Source organism: Epinephelus lanceolatus, chromosome 4 (genome assembly GCF_041903045.1).
Source record: "Epinephelus lanceolatus isolate andai-2023 chromosome 4, ASM4190304v1, whole genome shotgun sequence".
Lineage (NCBI taxonomy): Eukaryota > Metazoa > Chordata > Actinopteri > Perciformes > Serranidae > Epinephelus > Epinephelus lanceolatus.
This window is the reverse complement of record NC_135737.1, coordinates 13892790-13912930: the sequence shown is the minus strand read 5'-3', so window position 1 is coordinate 13912930 and position 20141 is coordinate 13892790. Positions and strand designations below refer to the sequence as shown.

The 20141-nt window shown below is 41.0% G+C and overlaps 3 protein-coding genes across 3 annotated transcripts in view; 1 reads left to right on the top strand and 2 right to left on the bottom strand.

Annotated features, from left to right (window-relative positions):
• Positions 1 to 3315, top strand: part of LOC117259511 (THAP domain-containing protein 5-like) — a 5419-nt gene extending 2104 nt beyond the window's left edge. The window contains exons 3-5 of the mRNA XM_033630869.2: positions 1168 to 1976; positions 2452 to 2638; positions 2897 to 3315. Of these exons, the coding sequence (XP_033486760.1) occupies positions 1168 to 1976; positions 2452 to 2638; positions 2897 to 3016 (1116 nt within the window). The 3' untranslated portion in view covers positions 3017 to 3315. The remainder of the gene's footprint in view (positions 1 to 1167; positions 1977 to 2451; positions 2639 to 2896) is intronic.
• A 7019-nt stretch (positions 3316 to 10334) lies between these two features.
• LOC117259281 (claudin-3-like) lies at positions 10335 to 11834 on the bottom strand. The gene has a single exon (XM_033630529.2). It carries the CDS (start codon positions 11694 to 11696, stop codon positions 11049 to 11051), a length of 648 nt encoding a protein of 215 aa, XP_033486420.1. The 5' UTR covers positions 11697 to 11834; the 3' UTR covers positions 10335 to 11048.
• Positions 11835 to 14836: 3002 nt separating this feature from the next.
• Positions 14837 to 16203, bottom strand: LOC117259320 (claudin-3-like). The gene has a single exon (XM_033630592.2). The coding sequence runs from the start codon at positions 16016 to 16018 to the stop codon at positions 15362 to 15364; it is 657 nt and encodes a 218-aa protein (XP_033486483.2). The 5' UTR covers positions 16019 to 16203; the 3' UTR covers positions 14837 to 15361.
• Positions 16204 to 20141: the final 3938 nt, after the last annotated feature.

Here is a 20141-nt window from a genome sequence, read left to right as displayed (position 1 = left end):
ACTGTAACTTGGAGGTACAACTAAAGGCAAAGTAAAGAGTAGGTGTGTTTGATTTAGGGACTAGGGCAGGCTGATCTGTTTTAAGGAAAGGATATGGAGCAGTTGTTGGGGTGGAATCAGGAAAATGCTTAACATCTAGGGAAATACATGGTATTTTAAACGCAGTTGTCTTGGTTGCAGACCAGAGGTGATTTTAATCAGACAGCAGGTGGCCAATGAGCTGTGGCATTGTGCCACATTGTATGGCAAAAAAGTAATAATTTACAGTATTATGAATATTTAGTTAAATAAAGAGTAAATTATCAACATGAACTTCATGATACTAGTTAACTACTTGAAAAGCTACTGAGGTTTGAATGTAGTTAAACAGCCAACCAATTACTGCTAATTGCAGTTAAACTAGTAATTGAACAAAATGCCATTAACGACTCCCTAAGACTGATTGTCATCATTATCATTATTCTTATTCTTATTATCATTGTTATTATTAGTATTGGTAGCAGCAGTAGTTGTACTTGTCTATGCTATACTACTATATCTAAAGCTAGTATATCTAAAACTAGTATTAAGCTAGACTTTGTTCTTAAAAATTTGTACCATTCAAATGTTGTTTTTTTCCGCTATCGGCCGGAAATTTATCTCAGCAACATAATATGTTTAGGAGTTGGTCCACAGCAACCAGCTCTCTGATTATTTTAAGCTTTATGCAACAGGGAAGATAAAGCGCTGTAGTTTATATACTGTTTGTGAATTTCCCTTATTTCCAGCAAAGTTTTACTGAAATGTTTTAAAATGGGAATGTTTCTTAGGGAACCATTTTTTTGGGCCATCATAAAGTTTATTTAAAAAGATTTTATGTGATCCTGATGAGTCACAACACCGAGGTGGTCCCTGATAGTTTTCTCTAATTAACATAATAAAATGTTATGTAATAAAATGTAGTTCAATAAATAGTTGAAAATATATATATTTTTTACATTTTAGTTGGCACTCTGACAAATAGATCTGCACATGTATTAACCGAATTCATTATTTGTAATATACAAAGACTTACCATGCTTTGAAGTTACTAGGACGGTGTTATGAGTGCACCACCACAGTTGCTGTAACTTAAACTTTAAAACTGATATGTTTGTTTTGATAAAAACACACTCTGCTTCTTTCTAGAAACGGAAAGCGATGGATCACAGTGAAAGGAAGCCAAAGCGGCTTCGAACTAACAGTAATCAAAAAATAGCCTTGTCAGATGACAGGACAGTGGCTGCTGACGCTGTTGAGATGGAGAGTACATTACACACGGTACACCTGTATGAGATCACTGTTGACCCATCGCAGCAGGGAGAAACCAGCCTGGTGGAGTCAAGTGATGTAGGAGAATGTGACCACTCTGTACAGACAGACCTGAACCAGCTGGCGTCAGTGGATGGATTTGAAGCAAGGGTAAATTTCCCCTTAACTTTATTCCAGACAGTTAATGATCTCAGTAACAGTGGAGAGGTGGTGGTGATGTCGGAATGCCCTGCTGGTGAAGGGCAGGATGAGCTTCTGAATGGAATCACTGCTGCCATTTTAACTCAGGGCCATGGGCTGGTCATGAATGACTCCACACTTGGCTGTACAGATGAGGCCGTGGCCTCTCTAGGTGCTGAAGATATGACTTGCTCCACAGAGGATTTCTCAGGTGTCCAGGGAAGCCATGAAACTCAAGTGATCGCCTACTTTGAGACGATACCAAACGTTGTCCCCAGTAAAACCTCTACTGAGTTCACCTTCACCCCGGATACAGTTCTGTCATCTGCTCTGAGCTCTAAGCCCATCACCTCTACTCTGCCTATTGTGTCCAAACACGTGCCACCTTCACCCACGTCACTGGTCCTCACTGTGGAAAGACTGGACGCAGATGAGGGAGAGGGAGAAGACGGCAAGTCAGAGGAGGACAGCATAGAGTGGCAGGATCACCAGCTGGAGGAACACTGGTGAGTATTGACTCTCAAGCTCATGGACATGTTTATTTTCGGGTGTTGGCCACAGGGTTTAGAGTTAAAAATGGGATCAGAGTTAAAGCTGGAGTAAGCAGTCAGATTTTGGCATTATTGGTTTCCACAATAAATTTTGATTGTATAGTAATTCAGGTGGTCTGAGAGAAAACTAGACTCCTGCACCTCCTCTTGGCTCTGTTTTTAGGCTGTAGTAGATTTAGGCCATGATGGGAGACTTTGGCCAATCACAGGTCATTTTAAAGAGAGGGCGTTCCTATTGGCTATTCTACAAATACAGATGCGCATATTTTCAAATTCTGCCGTTTATTTCTTGCCATTTCCAGATTTCTGCCCACCCCAGCTTTAACACATCTGCAATGCCAACTTCAAACAGTCATAATCATGCTGTTCCATCCTATATTCTCTATGTATTACAATGTATGCAATCTTTTTCCATTCCCTACATGAGCAGCTACCATAAGAACAGTCTGAGCAAGGAGCAGCTGGAGGCGATTGTAGCTGAGCTGCAGAAGAAGGTGAAGGTGCTGCAGCAGCGACACCGCCGACACCTGGAGAAGCTTCTGGGACTGGAGAACACGGTCAGCCAGCTGAAGCAAAGCAACCTGCTGAACGAAGAGCGACTACAACTGCTTGAGAGGGTGAGGAGCTCAAAGTGTTTACATGAAATAAGCCCACATTTATTTTGAAAAAATGTTCTAATTCTCAAGTTTTTAGGTATATTCTAATATTTTATTGGGCAATATTGAATTCTCCATTAAACTTATTATGCAACTTATAAAAACAATGAGCACAGCCAGAGGGGATTAGGTGTTGGAGGCAAATACTTATGAAAGTCCTGGCATATATTGTGAAAATGTCAAACAGCGCATTGACTTGTGTTGTCTCGTCTTTCTCAGGCTTACATACAGACTAGTGCAACAATGCCAGATGCTGGTGAGACTGTGGCCATCATCTATGAAGAGGACGATGGCGCATACTTGTTAACTCCGCTAATTAACACAGATGAAAAGCTGTGAGGCTGACTGCAGACGTCCCATCTGTGTCCGTCTGCTGCCCACACTGGCAGAAGTGATATACTACCTGTTTTTGTTTTTTTTCTTGTAACAAAAGGAGATCTGTGTATTAAATGTGGCAGCGTGTTGTTGGATCTGCTGTGAGCTTTGCACAAATATGGATGAGTAATGCAGAACAATGTTGAACATGTTTTTTTAAGTTTTCACCCTCTACCCCTCCCAACCGTTCTCCGACCTCTTTTTATTTGACCTTCATGGTTTTTGTTAATGATACATATCAAATTAAAAATAACTTCCATTTAGACTTGTGCTTCATTTCTATAGTAACTGTACATTTCAGCTATTAAAGGTCCAGTTTAAAGGATTTAGGGGGATACATTGGCAGAAATGGCATATAATACATTAAGTATGTTTTCTTTAGTGTATGTCACCTTAAAACAAGAGTCGTGTTTTCATTACCTTAGAATGAGCTGTTTATATCTACATAGGAACCAGGGGCCTCATCCATGGAGTCTGCCTTGCTGCATCGCCATGTTTCTACAGTAACCCAGAATGGTCAAACCATCACTGGCTTCATATAGGGACATTTGCATGTTGCATGCTTTGCCTTGACATTAAAATGTTAAGTTAACAAAGGAAAAAGTACACATTAGCAGGTCCTGAGCTAGCGGCCCATCTGCAACGAGCCAAACACCGATTGGTTAGAAAATGAACTTTCAAATGAGTAGATGATTTTCATATGAAAATTCCAATTTCACAAATACATACTCTTGCACCATAAAAGTCTGGTTAGCAGCTTGAAGTGTAAATTTAGATTCAGGAAGAAGAGATTTTATCGGTCAAAGGCCAAACAAATAACATTTTTTTTGGTAAGATTATTAGTTTATTTGTCAAATCTTTCTCAGAAAAAAAGTTGTTCAGTCATATCAGTTGTTTTACAGCAATAACAGCATGTATAGTATCAACCTATAACAGCCACTGCAGTACTCAAAATAATACTGCTGTAAATGAAGAATCTCATTGTAGGTTTTTAGTTTGGCCACTTGAGGGCAGCAGAATATTTTGCTTTGATATTTCCTTTGGGCAAAACACTCTGAAATTGCAGTACAGATTGATTTTAGTCCACTCTCCTCTTTTGTTGCAATACTGTTAGTAATTTGGCAGAATATTTGTATGAAAAAGAAACTCATGTTTAAGACCTTTCCTCTAAATTGGAACATTAAGTCGCTCAAATTTGACTCAGAGGGAGTTTTTTAAATGACCATCTGAAAAAGTGTCTGAAGTTTGCACCTTGTTTGACTTGTGGTATTACAGCTTAGCATCTGCTTAATTTTAAGTGTCTGGCTCTACTCTTCTTGGATAGTAGCTGTGGAGAATGTTATGCACTTTACTCTGTGGTGCTTCTTTAACCAATGACCTCACTGTGTTCTCCTAACCTCCTCACTCATTTGGCTACTGTCAACCTAAACTGGCTTTTACCTGATTTAATATTACCACAAAACTGAAAAGTGATGAGAGTGAGTGTTTCTTATCTCTGCTCTGCTGGAATGTAAGGGAGTGATACGTTCTTTTATCCAACTGGGAACTTTTATCAGCAGGTACATTTGCTCATATGTGCCTCAGCAATGAGCTAATAGTTAGATGTTCCACCAGAACTCACAAACACACACACACATAAAAGGATTTTGCCAGTACATTCTGACCCAAGTGATCTTGTGGTAAACACTTTGTAGCTACCTTTCTGCCCACCATCCTCCCTTAACTTCCTCATTACGTGTTGATAACATTCAGCTTTTAACTAAGCTTTCACATCAGTAATGTTCTACACCTGAATACAGTTGCATCATCATCTACGTGACATTTGTTTAGGTTGTCACCACAGTGTAGAAGAAAATCCCAAGGTCCCAAGCCCATACAAGGGAGTTGACTTTTGCATTATGTGTGTTATTTTTATATTTTGGAGACAGTAAGCATCAGGGTTGGAAAATAGCACCAGCTACTAGCCAATGCTTGTAGAATATGCAAGTGGCAGCTAGATTTGCTCTACTCACCAGCCAAAAAACAATGGTAATCTACTGAGTAGCTGGTAGATTTTAGAATCCATCCAAAATCCAATTTAGAATGCGGTGGGACAAGGACAAAACTAATGGTGGCGAAAGCCCACTAAGGCAGCTGGGAGGGCTGGTGGATTGGTCCAACAGACACCGCCCTTCATCCGAGAGAGCGGTGTTCACGTACCGTAAGATTATAAAACCAAACCCTCTTCTTTTTTTCCTAAACCCAACCACTTCCTGTTGTTGCTTAAACCTAACCATGTGTTTTTGTTGCCTAATCCCAACCATGTGTGTTGAAGGAAAAAAAAACTGTCAATTTGCAGTGTTATACTGCCGTGGTGCTTTATTTTGAAAGAGACTGTATGTAAACATTCAATTTCCTGTGAAAACGGAAGTGTATTTTGAAAGAAGACAATGCATGTATCAGGCAGAACTTGACACGGCATCCCAGAACGTCAACAACCAACGCACCAAGGCATGGAAAGTCCATGACCAAACATCAATATGTGATGAGTCTGGAATGAGAATGTGTTGGTTGCACATAAATGCAGATTTCACAAGGCGGAGACTGGCGGTGCTGAGAAATGCCTTGCAACTCTACGCTCCAACGTCGTCTTGCGTTAACTGGCAATCCACTTCTGTCTGTTGGTACAGCTGGTTTTCCTCACCTGATGCACACCATACCCTAGTACACATGGACCATACTCAAGACCACCTTTTCAAGTGGACTTGGGCACAGTTCATCGATCCGAGCCCTGGTATGGTAGGCTACACAGTGTTCACACTAATCAAAAGCACTGGATTTTGGGATCCCATGTGCTCTTGAGTGTGGCTCATTTGTAGCCTATATGCGCACAGTTTACATGATGGCTGCACGTTTTGAAATTATACTCATCGTTATATCTTATTTCTATCTATATAATTTTTTCTTAAAATATGTCAAAGAAAAATACCAGTTAGTAGAACAAATACAAACACTGATAATCTGATTATCCTGCCTGTTGTACCTTTAAGGATATTCCCTAAATAGGATGTGGGATACATTTAAATTTACTTTATTTTATTTAAGGTGCCCTGTGAGAACAAACGAATGGTCTAACAAACATTACCAGTGCATTTCCATCCTCATAAAACATTTGCAATGCTGATTTTTTTAAGTATCTTGAGTTTTTTACCTCCATGTTTACTGGCAGTTTCCTTCTTCTTTATTTTGGCTGTCACGTTGCAGAATGTCTTGGCAATGTTACCTCCAACTGCTGAAATCTAACGTCAGCTCAGGCCAGTATCCACACATTCACAGCAGAGTATGGGTGAAGTTTGTTTCTGGAAGTCACTCTCTGTCAACTATATATTGAAAACATACAACTGATTATTGATGATATATAACAGCCACAAAGCCAAAGCCAAGCCAACAGGGCAATACAATATCTACAACTCTCCGCTACTGTGATTTTGTGAACGGTTACAGTGTATTGTTGCATCACTGCATGAATGAACAAAGGCATCTGTTGCACCCAGTTTTTTTGCTCCATCTCAGCGTCTGCTTTTAAAGTTCGTCAGAAATGGTGGTTTTGAATCAGACCCGATCAAACCAGTACATGATGAGACACTTTCCAAAGTGGGAATGTTTGTCCTTAAACAGAACGTAAATCAGTGGTAATGTAATGCCTAGTAGGTGTTTTGAAAAAGGTAATATTCATCTGTACCCTTGACCACCTGTGTGACGAGGGGAGACTGCTGAAGACAGCTAATGCCGGCAAGCGTTTGGAGTGGTCTTTTACACTCTAGTATGGACAGAGATATTTTGTAAAACAAAGGTCATGTGGTCAGAATTATTCTTTAAAACAAAGGGGGAAAATATCAGTTTTCAAAAATATCTGAATTTGTGTAGACGGAGCCTAAATCTCCTTCTATTGCGTGACTGCATAACAAATAATCTGCTACAGTAAACAGGCCTGTGAAGGACATGACTTAAAACAAACCAAATAGCAAAAAGAAAAAAACCCCACAAACTATATAGCAAATAAGTGGAGCTCTTTCCACAGAGGTGTGACAGAGCATCATGATGATTACCAGTGAGCGGTTTCCTGTGTGCTGTTCCAGTGACTTGTCAAAGACCCTCAGGCATGTTTGGTCATTGTTAAGCTAATCATTGATTCTGACACAGGTGTACTTCACAGCCACCCAGAAATACACAAGGTTCCCCTTCAACAAATAGTGGCACATCAAATGAAACATATTCGAAACACAACATATTTGTAAAAACTGTGAGTGTGAGTCAGAGAGATTTTCATGCTTTGACAAAAAATGACAACCAGCAAAACCATAAAGCTAACTGCGGCCTCATGAACTGAAGGCTCCTGAAGCTATGATGAAACTGAATCTTATCAAATACCTAAACCTGGCTGACTGTAAAAAAACAGAAAGAAGAAAGCAAAGAAAAAAGGCATTCTGTGAGTCTCTGTGGTCACGCTCTGCTGGCTATGGCCAAACTCTGGTCACATGACCGATACTGGGGAATGTGAAGGGCAGAGAGGTTGCCTGGCACCTGAAGGCAGAGAGAGAAAGCGACCCCCTCCTCCTCCCTGAAAATAACACAGGCTCACTGTGTCCGCTCAGTGGGAACGGAAACTCACTGAGGTTTCTTACCTGCGACGGCAAGTTATCTGAATCCAAATCTAAACCACAACAGACCCACAAAGGAACTGATTCAACAAGAATGCTTCTCTCGGTATCAAACAGAACCATAATAAGTTCTCCTGTTTGAAACCTTCTCAGCAGAAACCATGTTCTACCAAACCTAAGAATATTTTTCTTTCGAGCCACAGTCAAAACATATTTACTGTTATCCACATACACACCCAAATTACAAATATTTCCCTTATCAAGACTTTTTTTTTTTTCAAAAAACCCTGACATTCCCTGTCATTCACACACATACCAGAATTACACACATCTTCCTACTTCCCCCTATAAAAGTCCAATTCTTTCTTAACATTTTGCTATCATTAGCTGTTGTGCAATGCTGCAGGCTGGTGCCTTGAACCATAAGTTTAAGTGTAAAGTAGTCATCAGACCAAACAGTGCTAACAAGATAGCAAATTGGTTGTTTGCCACTGTTGATTTTCCTGGCACGTGCTGATTATACAAAGCAACGATGGAATGGAGGTTACGTCATCGTTTTCCAAATGCTCTGATATTCATGTCCACACAGATAAACGGTAAATAATTTTTTTTTAAAATCTGCACCGGGGGGGTTAAGCAAGCTTTGTTTTACTGACTAAAAACTCTATTTGCATTTGAATTAGAGGCCAAAACACAGAGGAAGATATCTATTCTCAAAAAATCTGTATAGGTGCAGACAGACAGGGCCTGTGACTAAGAAATTGTTTTTCATCATTTAGAGGCCAGTTTGGATCATTCATTCATTCATTCATTCATTCATTCATCATACATAAACACTTATCCTGGTACAGGGTCACAGGGAGGCTGGAGCAACAACTATAGATATTTTAAAATGTGGAATAGTGATGTAATTTGTTTAATTTTCAAATATAAACTTGTATTTCAGGATAAGATGTAAAAAATGGAAAAATGCAAAATGTAAAAATCAATAGATATTCCTTTATTTTTCATATTGTCTTTAAAATCTCTTCCTGAAAATCTTGGCAGTAGTGTATTGAGGCACGTAAATGTTTCAAAGGTCATATACAGACTCTAGGTTATAGGCTGTTCTGTCTGACCCCTCGCCAAGCCCCTGACTCAATACTGTTTTCTCTAAAAAGTAGCATTTATTCAAAAAAAACCTTCAAATGCAATCTTGAATAATCATTAGAATTGAGCTCTAATGTGTAGTCACTGTCATCATGACCACATGTCAGGCCGTTCCTTGTCCTTTTGTTAGAGGTGACACTGATATGGCAGTGAGAGACAACGGTTGGAAATGTGATATAGCACCAAGAGAACTCGCCTATATTTACCATAAGATGTCATTAATTTTTCAGGTTGCTCCCTTTGTCAGGTGTGACTGCATGTGTTTTGAGACTAGACTCTTGAAAGGCTTGACTCGTGTCTATCATGGAAACTATCATGACTGCTTGGTCTTTTAAATGTGGTTGAGTGTAGATAATTGTCCTCTGCTTGGGTGCATGTCATCATTACATAAAGATCACAGACATAGCATGTAAAACAGGACATTGGAAGATTGAAGGTAAGTTAGACAACTCTCAGTACCTGCCTGTAGTCTTCAAGCTTTAACAATCTAGGTAAAAAATAGTGAATGCTTTTGTAAGGCACTTCTAATTTTACTAGTAGATCTTGTTCAGTGGCAAACAGTTGAAGTCTGGTGATACAGGGTGGCTCCCCATAGGCTAATTAACAATATTTAAAGTATGTGGCAGGGTGGTGGAGAGAAGTATGCAACCACAGCCAAGCACCCAGTGATAATGATAAAGTCTGAAAGGTAAGAAAACAGATAACTCATGTAACCAGACTGGAATGACTCCACTCCTCTGTGCTCACACTTCTCACCTCAGCCCGTTAACTGATCCTGTGGCTAATTGTTCAGAGCACGTGTGGTTAAGTTGCCAGTTGCTGGTAACGTAGCCCTCAGGATTGAGTGTCAGGCTGCTCTTACAAAGGCACCTGGATGAAACGCACTCCGTCATTTTTGTTAGCGGTTTACTGACTCATGCGGGAGTGAATAAGCTGTTACAAGACTTTAAATAGAGCATGAATGTCAGGGGAGACACAACAGGTTCTTTGAAATTTTGAGTTTGATTATGCAAATGAGGAAATTATCTAATTAAATATACAATGATTTGCTTACATTTCCGGAACAGAAACATTAGATAGAACCAAAAATAAGATCAAAAATAAGACACGATGGGTGAATAGGGTAGAATTTTTAACTTATAGATATCCCTATGAAACTTCCCCAGTTGATTCAATATGTAAAGACAGTTATTTTTTGTATTACAAGTTCTCCGACATTTTATGTTTTAATATGCAAATGATCAATATCTAATTAAATAGGCTCATTTTGCCAAAATTTCTAGAAAACAAATCTTAGCCTCAGTGTGTATTGTGGACATTTTCTTTCCACTAGTCTGAAAGACGACATCTTACGGAAGCAAAATAGCCCAAAATCTCAGCTCATACAGGTGCATTAAAACTGTATTTCCACCTGTGGTTTCTCCCCTTAAGAATAAGTGAATTAAAATGTAATTCATGTTTTAAAATGACACAAGATATGCAGTATCTTAAAAAACAGTGATGTTTATTAAAAAAACTTGTTAGATACATGAACTGCAGTTGTACATAACACACAAAGATAATTCCTGTTATAAATGAACCCAGGTGCTTTTGTGCTCCCTCTGTGCACACTGTAAAACACCCAGTGTCCTCTGCCATCCCCGCCCTTACCACACTGCACTAAACATCGCCTTGAATACAGTTATCATCTGTCTTGACAGTTACAGGTGATTAATGATACTCTAGTACAGTATTTACAACACATAATCCCAGTGATAACCCTGTCGCACCTTTAAACACATCCAATTCTTCACTTTCTTTACACAGCAGTGCCTTATTGTGATGGTGATGCATGAAGCAGTCATAGCAGTTTTTATATAAAAATACTCTGTGGTAAACATTAAGAAGTCAGGACTGTACAAAAAAGTATGATTGTATACTGGTTGTGACAATAACATTTAGCGTGTTAAAAAGACAGAGCACTAAGAACATAATTTGATTTTTGTTTTGAAACATGATTTAAAGTAGATTTCCACTCCGTGTCCTTTGCATGCTTTTTCAGTCTCTTGAAAAAGGCCTATGAGCCTAGGTCAGAGATACTTAACATTCAAGGCAAAATCAAACATCCTTCATTACGGAGTCTCTTTGTTCCCATGAGCTCTTTTCCTCAGTACACCCTCAGTTTGGTGTGAAGAGCAGGTTAATGTCTTTTTCTCTTTGACCTTCATTCATACATAGTCTTTTCTTTCTAACCCCGGGCCCCCTGCTGACCGTGGGGCAGAGTAAGCCATTCGAGAGGGGTTGTATCTGGTCTCACGGGGTGGACAGGAGCAGCACAGCAGTGCGCCACCAAGAACCAGGAGGGCAGCAGCCGCCCAGCCAATGTACAGTGCAGCCCCCAGCTCCCTCCGCTGAGCATCAGTAAGTAGAGGGTTGTAGAAGTCCCTGATTATGGTGTTGGCCGACCAGGAGACAGGAATGAGCTGCATGACCCCAGAAACAATGAAGAAGACCCCAGAGATGATCATCACCTTGGCCTTGGATGCCTCGTCGTCAATGCAGTTGGTGCACTTGGCCCCTGCGATGGCAATGAGCACTGCCAGGATGGCCAACAGGATGGAGATAACGGTGAGGGCGCGGGCTGCTTGGAGGTCTTGAGAGAGGGCGAGCATAGAGTCATAGACCTTACACTGCATCTGGCCCGTGCTCTGGACCACGCAAGTCATCCACAGGCCCTCCCAGATGATCTGAGCCGTCACAATGTTGCTGCCGATGAAGGCCGTCACCCTCCACATGGGAAGAGCGCACGCCACGATGGCAATAATCCATCCCAGAATACACAGGGAGATACCTATCAACTCCAGCCCTATAGACATCCTGAAATATCTTCCTCTTCTGTTGCTGAATGTGTGTCACACCTGAGAGGAGATCACAGAAAAAAATCTGAGGAGAGGAAGAGTCAACCAGAGACCAAACTAGTAATTACATTAATTTCAGGCCTTGCATCTGTGAGTGTGTGATGATCTGATGCCTTTACTTCACCAGTATCCTTTATAAGGCAGATCAGGTGGAGGGGAGGAGTCTTTGAAGGAGCTGACATCACCAAAAGAGGAGGAAGGACCTGGACACACTCTGCTCTCAGCTTACACGGCCAGCTTCACAATGGGCCTGGCCACAAAGGGGCCTTTTACAGCTGAAAGGGCACACAAGTATTGCATGTGTTTGTTACAACCAAAAAAACTGTTGTGAGAGTGGATTAAGGCTACTTGTATGATTGAAAATAGAGATATTAAGGACCGGTGTGTAGGATTAAGGGCAATATTTTGGCAAAAATTAAATATAAAAAGTATGTTTTCTTTCATGTATAATCACTTGAAATACTAATCATTGTGTCTTGAGGTTGCCATGTTGCACTGCCATCTATCTACAGTAGACCAGAATGGACAAACCAAGCACTGGCTCTATATAGGGCGTATATAGGGCGTTTTTTTTTGGGGGGGGTTCGCAGCCCCTTCGGAACAAGCAGCATCTGCAAAACAAAGATTTTTTTTTTCTTTTATCGTGTAACTGCTTCATACAGTGTTTTTACCAGTTTAAATGTCTCAGTCTGTTTTTGAGAGGAAGAGACCTCTGCTGATAATTCAACTCCTGGTAAAAACTTCCCGAACAATGACCACTGAAGGAATTCTAACCTGAAGTTCATGCTTGGCACATGACAGAAGTTTCAGCTGGTTGCAATCTGCAATCCTCACCACTAGATGACCCAAAATCCCCCCAAATTTTTTACTCTTTTCTTTAACATGTAAATAAAACAGGTTGTAAATGGAATCCAAAATCCCAGACACACTAGACCAACATCTAAAAGAATTAGTGGCTGTTGTGTCACCTAACGTTGCTTGTGACTTGGCCAAAAAGTTGCTCTTGAACACACAGCAAACACAAGGGCTGACTATTTTCTACATCTGCAGTAGAGGAAATAACTCTCCATACCAGCAGGTGGCAGTAGTCTGTATCTGTCATTGATATTTGTCAGAGGGAAACCAGAAGACAGGCAGGATGGATTCAGGACGCTGGTTCACTTTATGCATCACCAACACACCCTGATGTTGAGAGAACAAATGATTATTGCTTCGTCCTAGCAAAAAGAGTGGCAACAAAAATAATCTGATCAAATATGACCTGTTTGTTCTTATCTTTCTTCCTCTTGACTTAAGTTGTTTGCATTCCTCACTTCTGTTTGTCTTCTTGTGCGCTGCGCTAAACTGCCAGTCACAGTGATTTCTCTCGCTGACAGGCTCTGCTGTCAGTGACGCCGATTCAACACACTGAATCAGCCAAAAAAAACTGACGAGCTGACGAGTGCCAACGGTGTGGGACACTGCAAAAATGAGTTCGACAGATGCTCACAGCTCCATATTGACTGACGAACGACTGTCGGCTTGTTGTGTGAGGGCTCTTACCTTTTCAGAATCTGTGTATCTGTACATATATTTATGACTGATCGGTAAGCTGCTTTATTCAGTCATCACTGAAAAACAATTTTAAGTAGGCTAGGTCGTAGATCACTTTATCATAATTAGCTTCTCTGAAGATCTGATGATGTAGCTTTGTTAAAAAAAAGGCTAATAAATGAAGAATGCCTGTTACTAAGGAACAGATCCTCAGTAACACCCTCTTAACCTTTCTATTGTCACTGCGTAATGAAAACCTTGCATCTCCAAAATGCCAGTGCTTCAGGATGTAAAAAAAAACAGGAAGGAATTCTTGCTTTCAGTTTATTTATTTTTTTAATCATACAAAGATTTTTTTTAAAAAAGTGTCATAACACCAAGGATGGGGAATGTTCTTAAAGTTTACAGAGGTACAAGCTCCTTGGGTTTAAGGATCACTTTCACACTTAAAGTTGGAGTTACGAGGCTTTCACCTGACAGCAGTGTTATGTCTGATGGGACTTAATGAGTCCATCTGTCTGCAGAATGCCCTTGAAATTCTTCAGGGCTGGGACTGTCTCCCTAGAAATGCCCCCTCCCCCTCAGTGTTGACAGCCCCCACCCCAGTCTCCCCTCCGTGACATGAAACAGGTCCATTGTTTGGGAGGGCAGTTCAGACTGTCGAGTAGGGAAGCTGACAAAGTAGCGGTTCTTGTTATCATAGAGCCAACAGACATGTGGGAGACAGCCAGGTGGGTAGAAGCTGTGATAGAGACTTCCAGTCGTCAGACTAATGGCTGAGTGGCTGTATGGAATCAGACATTTTCTTTACACATGTTGATATAAAGATCAAACATTTCACTACATCTATTTTAAATGTGCCACTCCAATTTTCCTGTGGGTAGGAGTTTTGTTAGCTAATGTATGACCTACAATAACCTGAAGGCCTGTTGAAATATATGCAGTGGACACATATGCACTGTGTAATGGAGCAGGTTTTTGGTCATGTGTTGGTGGTCTGTAGGTGGTCAGGCTCAGACCACTTACAAGGTCACAATAGAATTTAGGGCATGAAAAACATGTTTTTGCTAAAAAAAAAAAAAAAAAAAGACAAAAAATACACCTGAAAAAGGTTATTCGTGGGTGTATTTTAAGATTATCCTCAAGATTTTACATACCAAATATTTAAGCCTCTCAGCAGTGGTGATCCTAGACTCTGAGAGGGAGGGCCCAGGCAAAGAAGCCTATCAAGGCCCCCAAAACACCCCCTGATGTTGTTTTACCTCCTCTTGTTAGTGACTAAATATGCTCATTTCATTGTGCTAATGGGTACATCTAACAAATGTATGACAGTTACAGGTCGCAAGCTGACTGCTCTAACTAATGGTATGCAGTGAGTAGCCAAAATTTGCCAATATGAGTGGCCACTGGGGGTCCCTTTTCCAAAATTTTTAGGGTGCTCCAAACATTTGCATGGTTTGCCTCTACAGACGATTCGCTTCAGCCTCTCAGCCTCAATAGTAATAATGAAACAGACAGCCTAAAAAATGAGTGTCGAATGTTTAAATGATGAAAAAACCCCAACGTGAGTTAAAAAAAACAAGGCCTTTAATTTATAAAAGTAACATGACAGACATCAAAACATTTCTAATGAACTGATTTACAAAATGTATTTATAACAAAAATCATGAATCAAAACATGACCATAGTTAGTACTGTAAAAAACAACAACAACAACAACAACAACAACAACAACAACAAACAATAGCTGATTCACTTATTCTTTAAACTTTTGTTTCACAAATAATGCAATTATTTTCATAAAATGTAAAATACAGGGCACACCACATCACTAACATATATAGTTGTTAGCCTCAGTGCTTCCAACAGCCTCCAAGTTTTACACAAAACATTTAAGAAAGGAAAACAAGCTTGACAGAGGCTCTGTTTAAACAGATATACATTATATGGAGGAAAGAATATCTAAGTTTTCTCCATGTCAACATGAAGACAGATGTGTATAAGTTATCAAAAAATGACTGTCCCCTCCGGTTTTCTCTGAGCAGTCTTTTCCATGATGGCGAAGCCGTGAGAAAAGAGCAGGTGTGAGCTCAGACATAGTCTCTCCTATCATAACCACTTGGGGCAAGCGACCTAGTTTGGGAGTACACCATCTTCGATGGAGGCCTGTACCTTTTCTCAGGTTGTGGGGGGCAACTGGAGCAGAGGATGCCCCCTCCAATGAGCAGAAATGAAGCTGCGGCCCAGCCCAGGTACAGAGCTGCACCTATCTCCCTCTTCTGTGTCTCAGGTGTCATTGGATTGTAGAACTCCATGATAATAGTATGGGCAGACCACGACACAGGGATCAGCTGGGTCAGAGATGCCAGGATGAAGGACACCCCAGCGCCTATCATCACCCGAGCCTTAGCTGACTCTTCAGCCAAACAGTTTGTGCATTTTGATCCCATTATGGCCACCAGGAGTCCCATGACGCCCAACACGATGGAGATGATAGTGAGGGCGCGGGCGGCCTGAAGATCTGCGCTCAGCGCCAACATGGAGTCATGGATTTTACACTGCATCTGACCTGTACTCTGGACCACGCAGTTCATCCAGATGCCTTCCCAGGTGGTCTGCGCTGTGACGATGTTCACCCCAATGAAAGCTGACACTCGCCACATGGGCAAGGCACAGGATACAATGGCTGAGATCCATCCCAGGACAGCCAGAGTCACCCCAAGAATCTCCAGTCCCACTGAAGGCATATCTGAACTCTGTGTGAGTCAAGATGCACGGAGGGTCTTCTCTATCTTAGCAGACAGAAGTAGATCGAGTGAGTATTCTCTGGAGAAGCAATTGCTCATATAAGCAGCAGATTTCTCAAGAAGGTGGAGTCACTTGGTCATTGGCCAGAGAGGAGTTCAAACTGTCCTCTGTCCCACCTTATTTGACTGTTCGAAAACCCAGCCTTGGCATGTAAACGGCCTCAGCTTAATCATTCAACTTCCTCTGCCCCGGTAGCTCTCCCACCTGTTTGGGTGGGGGGAGAGTAAACAGAGGCTCTGTATCTCAGGTCTGGAGTAGTTAAAGGGTAACAGACATGATAAAGAGCAGTGGATGAATGATTGAAAGTGGAAGGCACAATATCAACTCCTGCAGGCCTCTCCGTGTACTCTTCTCTCCTCTCTGACAAATGAGTCAGTTGTCTGGAATTCAGAATTGAAAACTGACAAAGATGAAGCATCATTTTATGGCTTGTGTCATTAAGACCACAAGTTGTACAAAGGGGTTCTGAATCATATTTTGCTTTAAAGGAGCAGTGTGTAGGATTTAGTGGCATCTGGTGGCGAGGATTGCAGATTGCAACCATTTGCCAAGCACAAACTCTTAGTTAGGATTCCTTCAGTATACGTTTTTTCAGGAGGTTTCAATCAGAAGCTGAATTATCCACTGAGGTTTATTCCTCTCCAAACAAACCTGTTGATTTAAACAGGTAAAAACACTGAATAAAGCAGTTTCACTTAAAAAAAAAAAAAAAAAAAAAAATCAGTGTTTTTCTGATGCTGCTCATCACGGAGGGACTAACTATGGTGCAAAGACATGAATGGCCCTATCTAGAGCCAATATTTGGTTTATCCTTTCTGAGCTACAGTAGAGACATGGCTATGTAGAAATAAATGGGTTATTCCAAGGTAACAAAAACACAACGTTTCTCATTTTCAGGTGATTATACATTGACGAAAACAAACTTATTATATTATATTTTATTTCTGCCAATATATCCCTCTAAATCCTACACACTGGACCTTTATTTATATCTTATTTGTACAAAATGATTAAAGGTGACAAAGAGTAAAGGAGAAGTGTGTTGGAAATGGTGAAAAGGGTTTACTGTAAACAGGTTAGGATAATTCTCTGGAAATCAGTGGGAGTGCCCTGATTCCTGGAGCGTATCCTGCCAACGCATTTGATAAAACTATCATTTCAACTTCCATGGAAGATGTGCAAGTTTCCATTTACTGTAACCAACATGTTTCAATGCTTTAACATAGAAACTGAAATGTTTTTTTAGCTGTGGTTGTGTGGGAGAGATTTCCAGTGTACAAGTGTTATCAACATCTTGCCATAAGGAGGATAAAACCAGCACCTGGCTTTGGAGAGTGAATAAATACTGGGTTAGAAATACTGATGTAAGCTATGTGATGCTAAAAACAGCTTCTCCCAGCTGCCTAGGCTACCATGGGAAGTTAACAACTGTGACCACATGCCAGAACACATGCAATGCAAACAAGAAAAAACACCTTTAAATAATCCAGTATCTGCTTGGGGAGCGCACACAAGATTCTGAAGAAAATAATATATGAATAACACTTATTTCTCACAGGACATAGACAGGCTTCTTAAGATGTTCCAAGGACCAGTACTACAAAGATGGAGTGTGTTGGAAGCTGAAACAATTGTCCCTGTGCACAAGGGTCTTATCAGTGTCCTTGGTCTGAAGGTCACAGTGCATCAGTGGTTTCAACCTCAATTTACCTTTTGCACGTGCCACAGAAAAAGACCTCTCTAAATACACACTCTGACCTACAGTTTTACTACCAGGAGCCTTCAGTACACACTGAATCTGCACAGCACCTTTGTCAATTTGAGTTGTTTTCAATTTGCACAAAGAGGAGAGAGAGACTGTTTTACCAAAGTGATCCGGTAACTGTAGTCAAAAGCTTTAATTTGTCTTTAAACTACGGCTGGGTATCTTTAAGGTATCGACCGAAATAATCCAGTACCAAATGGTATCAAAATATCTCCTGTCAAATGATACCTACATTCCATACCTTTTGCACTAGGTGTCTGATCCTGAACCATCCTGATTCCCTTCCCGATTAGCGTTCTGTTGCTGCTGTCTCTGAAGCTATGGTCAGTTAATGTTTACCCAGTTAGCATGAGCTAACATAGGCAGCTGCGGCTAACATCCAACATCGAGCTATTAAACTGTCCTGACTCTGTTGATGAACCCGTTCATGACTTTTAGTTAACGTTAGCCGTGTGATGCTAACAGTTAGCCCTGTCACTGTGCGTGCAGTCAGGTGGACTCTGACAACTGTCTTTGATGCAGAGATCACACTCCCACAACAAGCAACAACAGCAGCTACAGCCCTATACTACTGGTGGTGAAGTCGGGTGCAGTGTGTTTTAATGGAGTTGGCAGTTCAATGTGCCACGATGTCACCAAAACGTTCACCACCTTTTTGGTAGCGTACAAAATACACCATTGGTAACAGTATTACTTTAAGAGTACTGGTACTGGTATCACAATTTTCTTAAACGATACTCAGCCCTACTTTAAAGCTGCCCTGTGGAGTTTTGCCCATTTGCGCCATCTGCCTTGCGCCATCTGCGTGCGCCGTTCAATGACGTCGGCAATATCAGTGATGCCCCCCCCCCCAGCCAATGTTATCTATTTGCTTTATTTATCCAGAGGTCAGAGCTAAAGCTAAATGACACACCTATTTACCACCCAATAATTTTTGTTGTTTTATTTGCTATGAACAAATATACAGACAGCTCAGTGGCAGAGCAGTGCGCACATACACAATGAATGGGTTCGTCGGCGGAGGTCTGCCATTTGCGCACTCTGTGTGAAACGGGCTTTACTCTGGTTTCTGCGTTTGTCACTCTCTCGTTTTGCCTTTTTTCCTTCTTCTGAACGTCGCAGAGGTTGGGGAGGACCAGCGGGACCAGCTCCAGAGGCTTCGGAAGCTTTCCTGGGCCGTTTCTTTGGGTTTTCAGACATCTTTCAGTAGCTCCTCTGCTAGCCTCGTCATCTCCGACATTTCCAACTGTGCATGCGCTCTTTGAACTCCACGTCAAATGCGTCATTTCCTGTGCGACAGCGTGGGAATGTCACTCCTGAGAGGCAATAGCGCTTCTAAGCAAACCAGAGACTGTTGCGTTCAATGATCATCCTAATAACTCGTCTGGCAGTGGCTGTAATGTAACGGACATTGGTTTATATGTAAAAACTCCACAGGGCAGCTTTAAACACAGCATTGTATTGTGCATAAATTGTGCATAAACTTTTGAACCGTCAGAAGTTTCTGATGGTTACTTGAGGCCATAAAGGAAACATGAACCTGTACACTACCAACCCCAAAAGCTGCAACATTTCATTTAGTCACTGATGATGTGCTCATATTTGTACACACCCTACATGTTCAGTAAATGTCAGCCTTAATTTATCATGGTTGCTGTTGTAAAGTGGGAGCTGGTGTTCTTACGGTAGATTGCTGTTTGTCTTCACCTCTGATTTGGCTGTTGCACTTTCCCATTAACACATGACTGCACAGCTGGACTCAGTAACACAATCCTGCCAGCAGGGTCTGTGGTCACTCAAAGGGAGGTGTAGAAGCCTATCCTTTTAGATCATTAATGTCATTGCTCAAGCCAAAGCAGGTTAAGAAAGCAAGAATGTTTTGGACCTGTATCTTTGTTTCTTGTACTTTACATGTATTGCTTGTGTATTGCTTGTAAACCAGGAGTACTGAGTTGCCATGCACATTTGTAGTATATATTTTGTACACTGTGGTAAGACTATGTTCTAAAAAAAAGTTTGGAAGTACCTGAATGAGATTTAGCGAAGACAGACTGGCATGCAGAAATGTTTATGTACAGTATGACATTAAAGCAGGGCTTAATGAGTAAGTTTATTTTTAGTTTATTTACTTTATTAATCCCCCTGAGGAGAAATTCAATGTGGCACAGTAGCACAGTAGCACAGGCTTCTAAAAACATCACCTTTAATGCTTTTAGTTTCAATCACATGACATGATGTTGGTGGCCCTAAATGCAGCAGACACACTTTTGAGGTGTTACCAACTCTCTACAACATAA

Coding starts and splice junctions, on each gene's coding strand:
- LOC117259281 (XM_033630529.2), bottom strand. CDS start 11,696: ATGTCTATAGGGCTGGAGTTGATAGGTATCTCCCTGTGTATTCTGGGA.
- LOC117259320 (XM_033630592.2), bottom strand. CDS start 16,018: ATGCCTTCAGTGGGACTGGAGATTCTTGGGGTGACTCTGGCTGTCCTG.